The sequence below is a fragment of the Triticum aestivum genome, chromosome 7D (genome assembly GCF_018294505.1).
Source record: "Triticum aestivum cultivar Chinese Spring chromosome 7D, IWGSC CS RefSeq v2.1, whole genome shotgun sequence".
Taxonomy (NCBI): Eukaryota; Viridiplantae; Streptophyta; class Magnoliopsida; order Poales; family Poaceae; genus Triticum; species Triticum aestivum.
The window spans coordinates 621,093,080-621,107,688 of NC_057814.1; the positions used below are offsets into that span (position 1 = coordinate 621,093,080).

The 14,609-nt window shown below is 47.5% G+C and overlaps 1 protein-coding gene across 1 annotated transcript; it reads left to right on the forward strand.

Moving 5' to 3' along the window:
- The first annotated feature begins 1,431 nt into the window (after window positions 1–1,431).
- Window positions 1,432–5,505, forward strand: LOC123165411 (leucine-rich repeat receptor-like kinase protein FLORAL ORGAN NUMBER1). Its single transcript, XM_044583045.1, has 2 exons — window positions 1,432–4,258; window positions 4,838–5,505. Exons 1-2 carry the CDS (start codon window positions 1,492–1,494, stop codon window positions 5,218–5,220), a joined length of 3,150 nt encoding a protein of 1,049 aa, XP_044438980.1. The 5' UTR covers window positions 1,432–1,491; the 3' UTR covers window positions 5,221–5,505.
- Window positions 5,506–14,609: the final 9,104 nt, after the last annotated feature.

A 14,609-nucleotide genomic window follows, 5' to 3' on the forward strand; every position in this document is an offset into this window, starting at 1 on the left:
GGTGACAAATTATCAAAATTGAATCATTAATGCTAATCAGTGGTGTCTTTTCAAATAAGAAGGCTATCATAGCAATTTCATTTTATAGAAAGTAAAAAAGACACCCCTCAATTCAAAGCTTTTGGGTTGTAAGAAACATAATAGAAATTAACAGGTGCCTTACTTAGCAGATTTAGTATCAGTCAATTCTCTTAATCATCACGTGACAGAAATAGAATTTCTTATTTTTAATTGAATAAAATACATAAGTAAGTTTTTTTAATTTTATTTATGTTATTTTTTGCTTTTTAAATATATTGTCCGACGCTCGAACTAGATCCCATCTTCTATTCTAGTGCGCCAAAAATATAAATTGCTCCAAATTGCTTTAATTATATAGGTATCGATTAATTTTGTTAAAAAGTGTTTGGTCCCGCAAATTAAGTAGGAAAATAAGGTTTCTTCATTTCTTGAAGGATGATTGTTAATAAAAAGGGTGAACACCGAAAACCCTTTGGAAAACCAAATAAATCCTTATGTGAAAGTATGAAAATATTGATGTACCATGATGGTTTCTTAAAAAAAATCCTTGTTTTAAATAAGTCCATTTTTTCTTTTGCAAATGTGCACAAGACATATGTCTGATATCACTAAAAATTTCAAATACAGATTCGAAATACAGCATGAGTAGTGTTAAAAAAGGACGGAAGAAAAAAATGACACCATTCATGTGTGGATTTGTCTTGTTTTCTTGGTGTTTGTCCACGGCACATGTAGATGTGCCCGAGTTGCACATCTAAGTGCTTGATCAAAGTAGAAAGAAGAAGGGAAAAAGACAAAAGAAAATGCTTGCATGAATCTTAGCGTAAAATCAATGATATAGTCTTAGATGTGATTTAGCAAAACTGGTCTTTTTTTTTGCCTCTTCGTGTATATTTCAATGTTGGATATGGAATTATTTACAGTTTGTAGGCACAAGTCTTGTGGATGTTCACAATTATTTTGAGAATCGAAAATTTGAGTTTGGAAACATGGTACGGTACTATCATGCCATCATGTGATAGTTGGTATTGCAGTGATGAGCTGAGTGAGCTTGCTAGACTTGGAGTCATCACCCTGGAGCAATGAATTAGCTGTAGCAGCACCCCGCAACGGAACCAAATGATGCCATGTCCCTCCATGTCCCGTCCCATCCGTAGCAAGGCTAGCAGTACAGTCCTACCCCTCCGTTAGTCAGCTTGCATTAACTGCCCCGTCCTCTCCCCTCTGACCTCTGACCACCGTACCCTCACCCCTCACTGCCACCCTACCACCACCCTCGCCTTTCCACCATTGACCCGAAGAAACAACGCCCTGCACCAACGGCGACGGCGAGAGAGAGAGAGAGAGAGAGAGAGCTCACGCCGCACATCTCCACTGCGCCGTGCCACTCACGCTCACCGGTCACTGCTGGTGTTGCGCCCCAGCAGAGCACGGCCGATTCGATATTCGCATTCCCTCCTCCACCACCACATGCCCCGCCCCTTTTATTCCCGCCTCCAGTCCACTCCTCTTCCCTCCACACCCCTCCCACCGCGCGCCCCCGCCGGCGCACCACCACAGCCCGCCACAATGCCTCCCCCTCCGCACCTCCTCCTCCTGCCGCTCCTCCTCATCCTTCCATCCCCCTCCTCCGGCTCCCCGGACCGCGACATCTACGCGCTGGGCAAGATCAAGGCGGCCCTCGTCCCGGCCCCGACCACCACCGCCTCCCCCAACCCCCCGCTCGCCGACTGGGACCCGGCGGCGACGTCCCCGGCCCACTGCGCCTTCACCGGCGTCACGTGCGATGCCGCGACGTCCCGCGTCGTCGCCATCAACCTCACCTCCCTCCCGCTCCACGCCGGCACCCTGCCCCCGGAGCTCGCGCTGCTGGACTCCTTGACCAACCTCACCATCGCCGCCTGCTCCCTCCCCGGCCGCATCCCCGCGGGCCTGCCCTCCCTCCCCTCCCTCCGCCATCTCAACCTCTCCAACAACAACCTCTCCGGCCCCTTCCCCGCCGGCGACGGGCAAGGAGCGCTGTACTTCCCGGCCCTCCAGCTCCTCGACTGCTACAACAACAACCTCTCTGGCCCGCTCCCGCCCTTCGGCGCCGCGCACGCGGCCGCGCTGCGCTACCTGCACCTCGGCGGGAACTACTTCTCCGGCCCCATCCCGCCGGCCTACGGCGACGTCGCCTCCCTCGAGTACCTCGGCCTCAACGGCAACGCGCTCTCCGGGCGCGTCCCGCCGGAGCTGGCCAGGCTGGGACGGCTCAGGAGCCTCTACGTCGGGTACTTCAATCAGTACGACGGCGGCGTGCCGCCCGAGTTCGGCGGGCTGCGCAGCCTCGTGCTGCTCGACATGAGCAGCTGCAACCTCACCGGCCCCATCCCGCCCGAGCTCGGCAAGCTCAAGAACCTCGACACGCTCTTCCTCCTCTGGAACCGGCTCTCCGGGGAGATTCCAACGGAGCTCGGCGAGCTCCAGAGCCTGCAGTCGCTCGACCTGTCGGTGAACGACCTCGCCGGCGAGATACCGGCGAGCCTCGCCAAGCTGAAACACCTCCGGCTGCTCAACCTGTTCCGGAACCACCTCCGCGGCGGGATACCGGCGTTCGTCGCCGAGCTGCCGGACCTCGAGGTGCTGCAGCTCTGGGAGAACAACCTCACCGGCAGCCTCCCGCCGGGGCTCGGGAGGAACGGCCGGCTCAGGAACCTCGACGTCACCACCAACCACCTCACCGGCACCGTGCCGCCGGAGCTCTGCGCCGGCGGCAGGCTCGAGACGCTCGTGCTCATGGACAACGCCTTCTTCGGCCCCATCCCGGAGTCGCTCGGCGCGTGCAAGACGCTGGTGCGCGTCCGGCTCAGCAAGAACTTCCTCAGCGGCGCCGTGCCGGCCGGGCTCTTCGACCTGCCGCAGGCCAACATGCTGGAGCTCACCGACAACCTGCTCACCGGCGAGCTCCCCGACGTGATCGGCGGCGGCAAGATCGGCATGCTGCTGCTGGGGAATAACGGGATCGGCGGCAGGATTCCGGCGGCCATCGGCAACCTCCCCGCGCTCCAGACGCTCTCGCTCGAGTGCAACAACTTCTCCGGCGAGCTGCCGCCGGAGATCGGCCGGCTCAGGAACCTGTCCCGGCTCAACGTCAGCGGGAACCATCTCACCGGCGCGATCCCGCAGGAGCTCACGCGCTGCGCGTCGCTCGCCGCCGTGGACGTCAGCCGCAACCGCCTGACCGGCGCGATACCGGAGAGCATCACGTCGCTGAAGATCCTGTGCACGCTGAACGTGTCGAGGAACGCGCTGTCCGGCGAGCTCCCCACGGAGATGTCCAACATGACGAGCCTCACGACGCTGGACGTGTCGTACAACGCGCTGACCGGCGCCGTGCCGATGCAGGGCCAGTTCCTGGTGTTCAACGAGAGCTCCTTCGTGGGCAACCCCGGGCTCTGCGGCGGCCCGCTGACCGGCAGCAGCGACGACGGCGCCTGCTCCTACAACAACCACGACGGCGGCGGCGGCGTGCTGTCGCTCCGCCGCTGGGACTCGAAGAAGATGCTGGTGTGCCTGGCGGGCGTGTTCGTGGCCCTGGTGGCCGCGTTCCTGGGCGGTCGCAAGGGGTGCGAGGCGTGGCGGGAGGCGGCGCGCCGCCGCTCCGGGGCGTGGAAGATGACGGTGTTCCAGCAGCGGCCGGGGTTCTCGGCGGACGACGTGGTGGAGTGCCTGCAGGAGGACAACATCATCGGCAAGGGCGGCGCCGGGATCGTGTACCACGGCGTGACCCGCGGCGGCGCCGAGCTGGCGATCAAGCGGCTGGTGGGGCGCGGCGTCGGCGGCGACCGCGGGTTCTCGGCGGAGGTGGGCACGCTGGGGCGGATCCGGCACCGCAACATCGTGCGCCTGCTGGGCTTCGTGTCCAACCGCGAGACCAACCTGCTGCTGTACGAGTACATGCCCAACGGCTCGCTGGGGGAGATGCTCCACGGCGGCAAGGGCGGCCACCTCGGCTGGGAGGCCCGGGCGCGGGTGGCGCTCCAGGCGGCGCGCGGCCTCTGCTACCTCCACCACGACTGCGCGCCGCGCATCATCCACCGCGACGTCAAGTCCAACAACATCCTGCTTGACTCGGCGTTCGAGGCCCACGTCGCCGACTTCGGCCTCGCCAAGTTCCTCGGCGGCGGCGGGGCCGCCGGCGGCAACTCCGAGTGCATGTCCGCCATCGCCGGCTCCTACGGCTACATCGCCCCAGGTATACAAATTTCATTGCATTTGAATTCATTTCATCCATCCAACACATTCTATCTGAAGCAAGGCCGGGCACATTAACTGCACACACGATTCACTGGTCCTGCCTGAAGAACTGCGGCATGTACTTGGCTGTTGTTGGCTTGGATTTTAGCCTAGTTTCAGGCTGCACTTGTCTGCAGCCCCACACCGGCCATGTTCGTTCTTGTTGCCATGTGCAATGGTCAACTTGAGAGAGGACAAAGGGTAGTAGTGGTGTAGTACCACTGGCGACAGTGAGTGAGTGACAGTGATTAGTGGTGGTGGTTGTTAGTGTCTCTTTTGCCCTGCCCCTGTTTCCTGGATTGTAGCACAGATTTGGGGCTAATTTAAGTTGTCAGTGCCTGGAGCTGGAGGATCTTGTTGGCATGTGTGTTCATGTCAACCAGAGAGACAGGACAAAGATCTCCTTTTGCAGTTAATGATAGGGATATCTATCTATATCTCCTTTGGTCAGACTAAGCATGATTAGAAGGTTGCATAATTCTGCCTGGTTTGATTAATGAACTGGTCCTGTTAATTAACTCTCCTGACGTGGTGGCAGAGTACGCCTACACCCTGCGGGTGGACGAGAAGAGCGACGTGTACAGCTTCGGGGTGGTGTTGCTGGAGCTCATCACGGGGCGGCGCCCCGTGGGCGGGTTCGGCGACGGCGTGGACATCGTGCACTGGGTCCGCAAGGCCACCGCGGAGCTCCCCGACACCGCCGCGGCCGTCCTCGCCGTCGCCGACCGCCGCCTCTCCCCCGAGCCCGTGCCGCTGCTCGTGGGGCTCTACGACGTGGCCACGGCGTGCGTCGAGGAGGCGAGCACCGACCGGCCCAACATGCGCGAGGTGGTGCACATGCTCTCGCAGCCCGCCCTCGCCGGCGCCGCCACAGCCGACAGCGCGGCCCGGCCCGACGACGACCTTATCCTCTCCTTCTGACCGGCATGCCTTCGTTCAAGATCGCGGTGGCTCGGGAATTAAGCGGGGAGATAATTTATGGTAAATGTACGCGCTAATTTTGGGTTTAACCCTTGGTGCTTAGGTATTTTGTGGCGTGTGGATGTGTAATAACAACTACTACTCCTAGTAGCGTCAGTGTGTACTCTCTGAAGCTGAAAGCCAAGGCTGCGAGAGTACCTTGACTGGACGATGCTGAATGAACGAATGTATCTGTACATAGTAGTAAAACCTCCGAGTTCAAATATCAACTGGCTACATTATTCATATCTCTTTGCTGCTAGTCTCCTTCCGTAAACTAATATAAGATTGTTTAGATCACTATTTACCATTATTAGCTTACATAGCGAGTATTTGCGGATGCTTTTCGTTCTTGTCGCCATCTTTGATAGGATGGAGCATGAAGCAAGTGACAGTGAAAAGGTGAATTTCCGTTCTGAAAACGTTTGGATGATCTTTGCTGCTCCTTCTAAGTCCTCTTTGCTGCTCCTGTTATAAGTATCGATCGGATGGATGATTGCAGGCCGTCGCTTGCGGAATCGAATCGGACGGAGCGGGAGGCCAAGAACACAACGGGAGGCCGACCTAACTTGGTTGCCTTTCATATATATTCCCTCCTTTTTGGTGCTCGTGATATTTTGGTAAAATAGATAGTTGAGCATATATTCCCTGCGCCTGGGTGGATGATGGTTAAGATGTGTCTTTTTGAGATATCTCTCCCCCTCTCTCGTGGAAGCTGGGATCAGAATGTCGTGGCTTCGTCAGTGTGGTAGTAGTACACTGGGAGTAAAAGGCAGCGAGTTTTTGTTGTTGTTGGAAGGGTCACCACCACACTTTATTTAAACATCTATAATGTCTGGTGCAAGCAAAAATTCAGGAATGGTGGATAACCAAATGTGCCTCGACTGACCCTTTCGCTAGACCGTGTGCTTCAAAATTTGCATTTCTTCCTTCATGAATAACTTCGGAGTAGGTGAATCGCTGCGTTCTCTTCTCGACGTCCCTGATAATTGGTGCTGAAGCTCCCAAGAATTGGCCTGACAGGTGCTTAACAGCGGCTAGACAATGGGTAGCGATCAAGACACTCTGAATATGGAGATCCTCCGCCACGGAGAGGGCCTCACAGCAAGCTTGTGCCTCCAAGCTCTCAGGGTCAGTAAGACCTTCAAAGATAGTAACACAAGCTCCCAAGGACTTCCCCTGATCATGATCATTGCGGCAGATGGCTGCACTAGATCCTCTTTGTATTACTTCTTGAAACAGCCGCGTCAACATTGATCTTTGCTACCCCAGATGGTCTTTCCCTCCATTTCTTCACTGAAGGTCTGCTTGGCCTCGAGTGTTTATTTTTCTCCTTACTTGGTATCATCTCAAGATCTGGTAAGTACTTCGGAATGAAAAAGTACATAGTGGACTCTGGTAAACCTCTCTGTGCTTCGCTTTCCTTCTCGCCCACCAAATCGACCAAAGCGTTACAAGAACAATGGTGAAATCCTTCTCATTCATGGTATCCTGCATAGTGCTTAACCATAACTTTGCATCATCGGTTCCACAAGCAATCATGTGTTCGACTCACCACATTATCATTCATGAGGGCCCAGACACATCTTGACATACGACACTCAATGAGCGTGTGGCGCCATGAGTCTGCTGCGGCACTGCACATGGAACACTCACCCTCCTCTGATATGTGATGAATCCTCACAGTTTCTCCTGTAGGGATCGAGTTTTTTGCCAGTCTCCATGCAAAGTTGTTCACATTTCCTGGGTCTCTAGTTTTCCACAACTGAGCCACCCTTGTATCGAGTTACTCCCACATTCTCTAACCAATATCCCCATGTCCTTTTTGTATCAACAAGTAGCCGATATGCTGATCGGACCGAAAAAACTCCTGTTTTTTCATAGTGCCAAGCCCACCGGTCACATGAAGTTTACGTGTTTTTTTTTAAAACAGCTGCTGCATCGATGGAATTCATGTACACATCAAGCAGTGAGTGTGAGAGTAGCCTTGACCTGGGCCAAGTCCTTGCCAATGCCGACGCCAACATTGTCACACATCAAGCCTTGAGACTTTTGTGAGGTCTCACTGCTCATTTTTTTTTTACCTTTTGTGAGGTTTCAAATCTAAACAGGGACGAATAAATCGTAACTGTACACTATGCTGCGGTATGAGCATTTGGCATAAAAATAAATAAAGGGAATGACTGACAGGTAGCCGCTTGAATATGTAATTTGGGTCAGTCAACTTTTGTTTTTGCATGCAAGAGTGTGTGGTGTGGATGCCCGCGTGTGCGTGCTCTTCGCCGTGCGTGTGCGGCAGAGTGTGATATGACGTGTGCATGCGTCCGTGGGCCCAGCCGCCGCGCCAATGCGAGGTAAAAAAAAACAAATACAATGCCAATGCTATTAGTCCAGCAAACTTCAAAGTGCATCTCTCATAGCTAGATAAGCACATGCCATCTTACTCATATCATGTGTATTGTGGTCTTGTAGAGGGTCGGGTTGGGTCAGGTCCCTATCACACAAGTGAAAGAGCTGCATGGTTGCATCTTTTCTCATGTACTCCCTCCGTTCTCAAATATTTGTCTTTCTAGAGATTTCAACAAGTGACTACATACGGAGCAAAATGAGTGAATCTACACTCTAAAATATGTCTACATACATCCGTATGTTGTGCCCATTTGAAATGCCTAGAAAGACAAATATTTAGGAACTGAGGGAGTATGTAAACAGGGAGCTCAATTTATCTGCATGCATGTATAATCCAGCACCAATATCCCATCTAGTAGAAAATATGGCCTTTGTAATTCACAAGCAGGTGGGATGTCATTGTATATATTCAAGGTTGATTGTCTACTAAAACAAATGCGGGGAAGAAAGAAATTTGTTGCAAGAAACCATGCCATCATAGCAATCATGCCTTCCTATCACCACAAGGAGCAGAGGAATTGTCCAGTGTGAATTTGTATCCTCGTCATCTTCAATAGCAAAGACTTCTTATCATCTGAAGTCGGTTCATTGAATAATGTGTCTGACACTCTCACTTCAGATCATCTCTTCAACAAACCATTCATCCAAAACATCGATGTTGTCCACATCTCCGCTTAGTTATAAACTTCACTCGGATAAAGCATGTGTGTAACATTAACAGAGTAAATCTAAGATGCACAACTCACACGAAAATCTAGTGGGCAATGGGCACTGGTCCATTGTTATGCTGACTGATAGTAGGATGTCATCGAAATAAGCCTATCTGAAGTGAACAGATTACCTGTAAAAATGACAACAATAGGGGTACAAAGGCCTGAACCATTAGCGTCCAAGCCAATGAATAAATTAAACATGAATGACAAAAACCTCTGTAAAATAAAGAACTGCACAGGCCGGAATATGCCCTACTTCTCGTGAGAAAATAAAAAACAACCATATTTAGAGAAACATAAACCAAGGGTCAGAATGTGAAGACCTAGCATATCATTTACCCAGTTGGCAATCCAAGGAATGCGCTCACCTCAAAACATGGCATATACACGTTCAGTTTAGCATAGACAAAGGGAGCATCAACAAACCTCCCACGAACCATCGAAAATCATTGTTGTTATTATCTTCAGTTATTCACTGTGCGTGTACCGTCTATATTAACATATGAACAATAAGGCTGGCTTAGCAAGAGCAAAAATATTTGAGATGATCTATGTCTACCTGGATGCAAATGAGCTGCTTCAAATGTTGACTAATTTCAGTAGATAGAACAAACAGATACATGTCAGGTAGTGTAAACAGAATAACTCCAGCCAGTAAATATTATCAGAAGCATTAGTACACATACAAACTTCAGTGGTGCTTCTCTTGGCATTTGTCCAAATAAATGGTCTGCATGATAGTGAGCCGGCTTGCCTGAATCTAGCCCCAAAAGCACCACAACTTGGAGGGAAAGGTAAGCACCAACTAAAGAGCACGGTTTCAGCAGGAACAGACTAATCACTGGTAAATCATTCACAATGTGAAAAGGCGGTCAGAGAGGAGATCAATTTACCTAGCCTTGGTACATAGCAACCATTGTATGCCTCATACATTGTAGGAAGGGAGCTGCGACGAATGACTTCCTGCACGGCATCCGACCTGTATGTGTAGGATTGAGGGATTGGAGAAGGCCGATGATGGACCAGGGCTTTGGCACCGCAGTGAGCTCTCCGCCCGTTGGGTAACCTTGTGCAGGATGAACAAAGGAGAAGACACAGTGTTTGGAAAATGACAATGGCCGCCAGTGTGCAGCAACTCGGGTGGCACGCTAGCAGCAGTGAGAAAGGAGGCGAGACAACTGCCGCCACTGCGCTGGAGGAGGGAGAGGACGGGCCTCCGCCGAGCCGCGCGACGCCGTACCCTCGCTCGCCACCACCTGCCTTGGGCTCGGCCTCCGCGGTGGTGACGCCGTCCTCATGCTCCCCTCAGCCACTCCTATCTTGCTCCCACCTAGCCACCCGTGCTTCTTAGTGTCCTCGCGGTGGGCTGCGTGATAGTCGATGCAGCGGCCACGCCTGCGGCGCTGGTCACCCTTCTCACCACCTCCGGTGCAGGGGAAGAACGATGCTCGATTGGGTAGCAGAGCAGTGGGCCGTGGCTCCGCCGTGGACCTGCGGAGAAAGAGGAGCGGCGACAAGGCAGGGGAGGTAGTGGCCAGCGGCAACACAAGGGAGGAAGAGGGCATGGGACGACCGCGGCAACACGGGGAAAGGTGGTGATCTAGTCATGGTGGATTTTTTCAGAGATGAAACAACGGCACACGTGCCATGCGTTACCAGCCGATGGGCCCAGTCATCTTGCAAAGGCCAAACACCCACCACAATCAGGCCGTGCTGTACCCAGACACAATTCAACCAACTTAATGTTTTACTAGCTATATCATCCGACCCTACCCTAAGAAACAAAAGCTACCATCCGACCTGTTCACACCCTGTCAAACGTTGACCATACAACTTTCACACCACCGATTCACCAGAAGCCTCAAAATCGTGGGAGCTTAGTAATTGTACTGATTCACAGCGTGTGGATGTGTCTCTGTGGAATAATGTTTCTTCACATCGGTGGAGCTAACAAATTTCTTTGTAAGAAAAAATTAAGAAAAATATGAATCATGAGAGTGGATTAACCCTAACTTAACATAAATTTTAAAAGGAAAATATTATTATTCCGATAATTCAACCCAGTGCCCGGGCTCAGATGAGCCCGGTGAACAGTAGCACAATTTAAAAAGGTAAAAAAAGTTCAAAAATTCCATTTTTTTGTGCTGCAACATGCTCCTATGCGCGAACTCCGTGTAAATTTTTCTGAAGTTTGAACATTCGAGGAGCTCGTGGCAAAAAAGACAAAATCAGCGCTGAACAATGCGATTTTCAAAAGTTTCTCAGACATCCGAAAATTGTCTTTTTTGCCACGAGCTCCTCCAACGTCCAAACTTCACAAAATTTTGCACGGAGTTCACGCACAGGAGCATCTTGCACGACAAAAAAAATTGAATTTTGTTGAACATTTTTTCCCTTTCAAATCGTGGTACTGTTCATGCCCGGGCTCATCTGAGCCCGGGCACCAAATCGCCGCTCTCTTATTATTCAACCATGTGTAACATAATATAACATACAAAACTTTTAGTTTCTCTAGCCTTCTCATTTCATAAACTAAAAGAAAATAAGAAAATGTATTTTTTCAAGGAAAAGAGAATCAGTGGCATTAGTATTACCCTAAAAGGCGAAGGAAAATGAAAAATATCAAACAAATAATGAAAAATTCACACATAATTTACACATAAATTACGTTCTCATAATACATAAGAATAAGTATCTAATAGTAAAATTATAAAAGAAGAAAAATGGTGGGTTTCCTGAAACTCTAATACTTGTGTTGGTGTCACCTTAAAGAATACAAACAACAAAAATAAAAATAAATAGAAAATTACCATTAAAATTAAAGAATTATTGGAAATACCAATGAACCGGTAGTTTTCTAAAAATGAGTGAATTAGCGGCATTGCTATTAACCCTAAAAAGAAATAAAGTATAAAAATTAAATCAAATAATGAAAATTTACATAGAAATTGTGATTTTTTTTATAAATATGCAAGTTTTGCAAAAAAAAGAGGTTTTGCAAATAGGAATGAATTACTAAGATTTTTATTACCCTTAAAGAAGAAAGAAAAATGAAATAAAAGCTACGAAAAATAAAAATAATGAAATCTTACAAGGAGGAATGAATTAGTGGCATAGGTATCACCCTTAAAGAAGGACAAAGATGAAATAAAAAATAAAAAAATAAAAAAAATAAAGTAGTATAAGGAAGAATGAATTAGAGACGTTGGTATTACACTGAAAGAAGAAAGAAAAATGAAAAATAAACTAAAACAGAATCAAAATAATGAAGTTTTGTAAGGAGAAATGAATTAGCGGTGTTGGTATCACCCTTTAAGAAGAATGAAAATGAAATAAAAATGAAACAAAACAAAACAAAACAAAACAAAATATTGAATTTTCTAAGGAAAAAAGAAATAGTGGTAATAGCAATGAATAGTAGTTTCCAAGAAGGAATGAATTAGGGGCGTTGGTATTACGCTTAAAATAAACAAAATATAAAATATTAAAGAAAATAATGATACAATTTGCACACAATTTACACGGAATTTGCTATTTTTCAAAATATGAAAAATAAGTATATAGCAGTGAAAGTTTCAGAAAAACAAGTTTTCTATGATGAAGTTATTAATTAGTGTCATTGTTATTGCCCTTGAGAAGAAATAAAATGAAATAAAAGGTAAAAAAGAAGTATTATAAGGAATAATGAATTAGTGGTATTGGTATTACCCTTAGAAAAAAAAAGAAAATGAAAAAGGAACTAAAGGTGTGTACAACAAGGATGATTGTGAAAAACTAAAAAGTAAAGACTCATATAATACAAGACACTCCAAGCAAAACACATATCATGTGGTGGAAAAAAAAATATAGCCTCAAGTAAATTTACCGATGGCTTGAAGACAAAAGACGGGATGCCATCCAGGGCATCCCCAAACTTAGATGCTTGGTTGTCCTTGAATATTACCTTGGGGTGCCTTGGGCATCCCCAAGCTTAGGCTCTTGTCACTCCTTATTCCGTGGTCCATCAAAACATTACCCAAAACTTGAAAACTTCACAACACAAAACTCAACAGAAAACTCGTAAGATCCGTTAATATAATAAAAGCAAGTCACCACTTAGGTACTATTGTGAACTAATTCCAATTTTATATTGATGTTATATCTACTGTATTCTAACTTCTCCATGGTTCATACCCCCCGATAGTACCCATAGATTCATCAAAATAAGCAAACAACACAATGAAAACAGAATCTGACAAAAACAGAACAGTTTATATACTAATCTGGAAATTTCGTATACTTCTGTAACTCCAAAAGTTCTAAAAAATTAGGACAACTAAGGCAATTTGTATATCAATCTAGTGTAAAAATTCAGATCAAAAACATGCTTCTGTGATGTTTTAAAATTTTGGCAATGAGCGCAAAAGTTTCTGTTTCTCAGCAAGATCAAATCAATTATCACTATAGATCATCCCAAAGGTCTTACTTGGCTCAAACACTAATTAAAACACTAAAACACAATCACTACAGAAGTAATATTGTGTATTCTCATAAGAACAGAAAATAAAAAATATTGGGTTGTCTGAACAAGCGTTTTTCTTTAAAGGCTTTTAGCTAGGCATTGATAATTTTAATGATGCTCACATGAAAGATAACAATTGAAACACGAAGAGAACATCATGTAGCATGTGAAAATCAAGTTTAAATCTAACATACTTCCTATGCATAGGCATTTTATAAGCAAACAAACTTTTAAGACAAGCAAAAACCTAGCATATGCAAGGAAGAAGAAAGAAACACTATCAATCTCAACATAACGAGAGGTAATTTAGTAACATGAAAATTTCTATAACCATATTTCCCTCTCTCATAATAATTACATGTAGGATCATATTCAAATTCAATGATATAACCATCATATGACATATTCTCTACATGATCCACATGCATGCAAAGTCGACACTCTTCCAAAATAGTGTGATTATTATCAAATAAAGTCATTGATACGTCTCCGTCGTATCTATAATTTTTGATTGTTTCATGCCAATATTATACAATTTGTATACACTTTTGGCAACATTTTATATGATTTATTTGGACTAACATATTGATTAAGTGCCCAGTGCCAGTTCCTGTTTGTTGCATGTTTTTCGCACAAAATCCATAACAAACAAAGTCCAAATGCGATAAAAATTTACGGAGAATTATTTTGGAATATATGTGATTTTTGGGAGGTGGAATCAACGCAAACAGGGGCCCACAGTGCCCACAACCCACCAGGGCACGCCTGGGGGTGCCAGGCGCGCCCAGGTGTCTTGTGCCCTCCTTGAAGGTCGGCTGGGGCCCTTCTTCTGGAGCAAGAAAGATAATTTATGGGAAAAATCGTGTAAAAATTTCAGCGCAATCGGAGTTACGGATCTCCGGGAATTTAAAAAATGGTGAAGGGCAAGATCTGGGGAACGCGAAACAGAAGAGAACAGAGAGGAAGATCCAATCTCGGAGGGGCTCCCGCCCTCCGCCACCATGGAGGCCATGGACCAGAGGGGGAACTCTCCTCCCATCTAGGGGGGAGGCCAAGGAAGAAGAAGAAGGAGGAGGGGGGCTCTCTCCCCCTCTCTCCCGGTAGCGCCGGAACGTCGCCGGGGCAAGTATCGTGACGGCGATCTACATAAACAATCTTGCTACCGTCAACACCAACTCTCTCCCCCTCTATGCAGCGGTGTAACACCCCTTCTCCCCGCTGTAATCTCTACTTAAACATGGTGCTCAACTCCATATATTATTTCCCAATGATATTTGGCTATCCTATGATGTTTGAGTAGATCAGTTTTGTCCTGTGGGTTAATCATGATCTTGGGTGGTATGATTGTATATTTTATTTATGGTTTTGTCCTACGGTGCCCTCTGTCTCACACAAACGTGAGGGGCCCCGCTGTAGGGTGTTGCAATACGTTCATGATTCGCTTATGGTGGGTTGCGAGAGTGACAGAAGTTTAAACCCGAGTAGGTGGGTTGTTGCGTATGGGATAAAGATGACTTGATACTTAATGCTATGTTTGGGTTTCATGGCCTTAATGATCTTTAGTAGTTGCGGATGCTTGCTAGGGGTCCAATCATAAGTGCATATGATCCAAGTAGAGAAAGTATGTTAGCTCATGCCTCTCCCTCATGTAAGATTGCAAGAATGATTACCGGTACTTGTTATCGATTGCCTAGGGACAAATGACTTTCTTGTTGAAAAAAGCTATA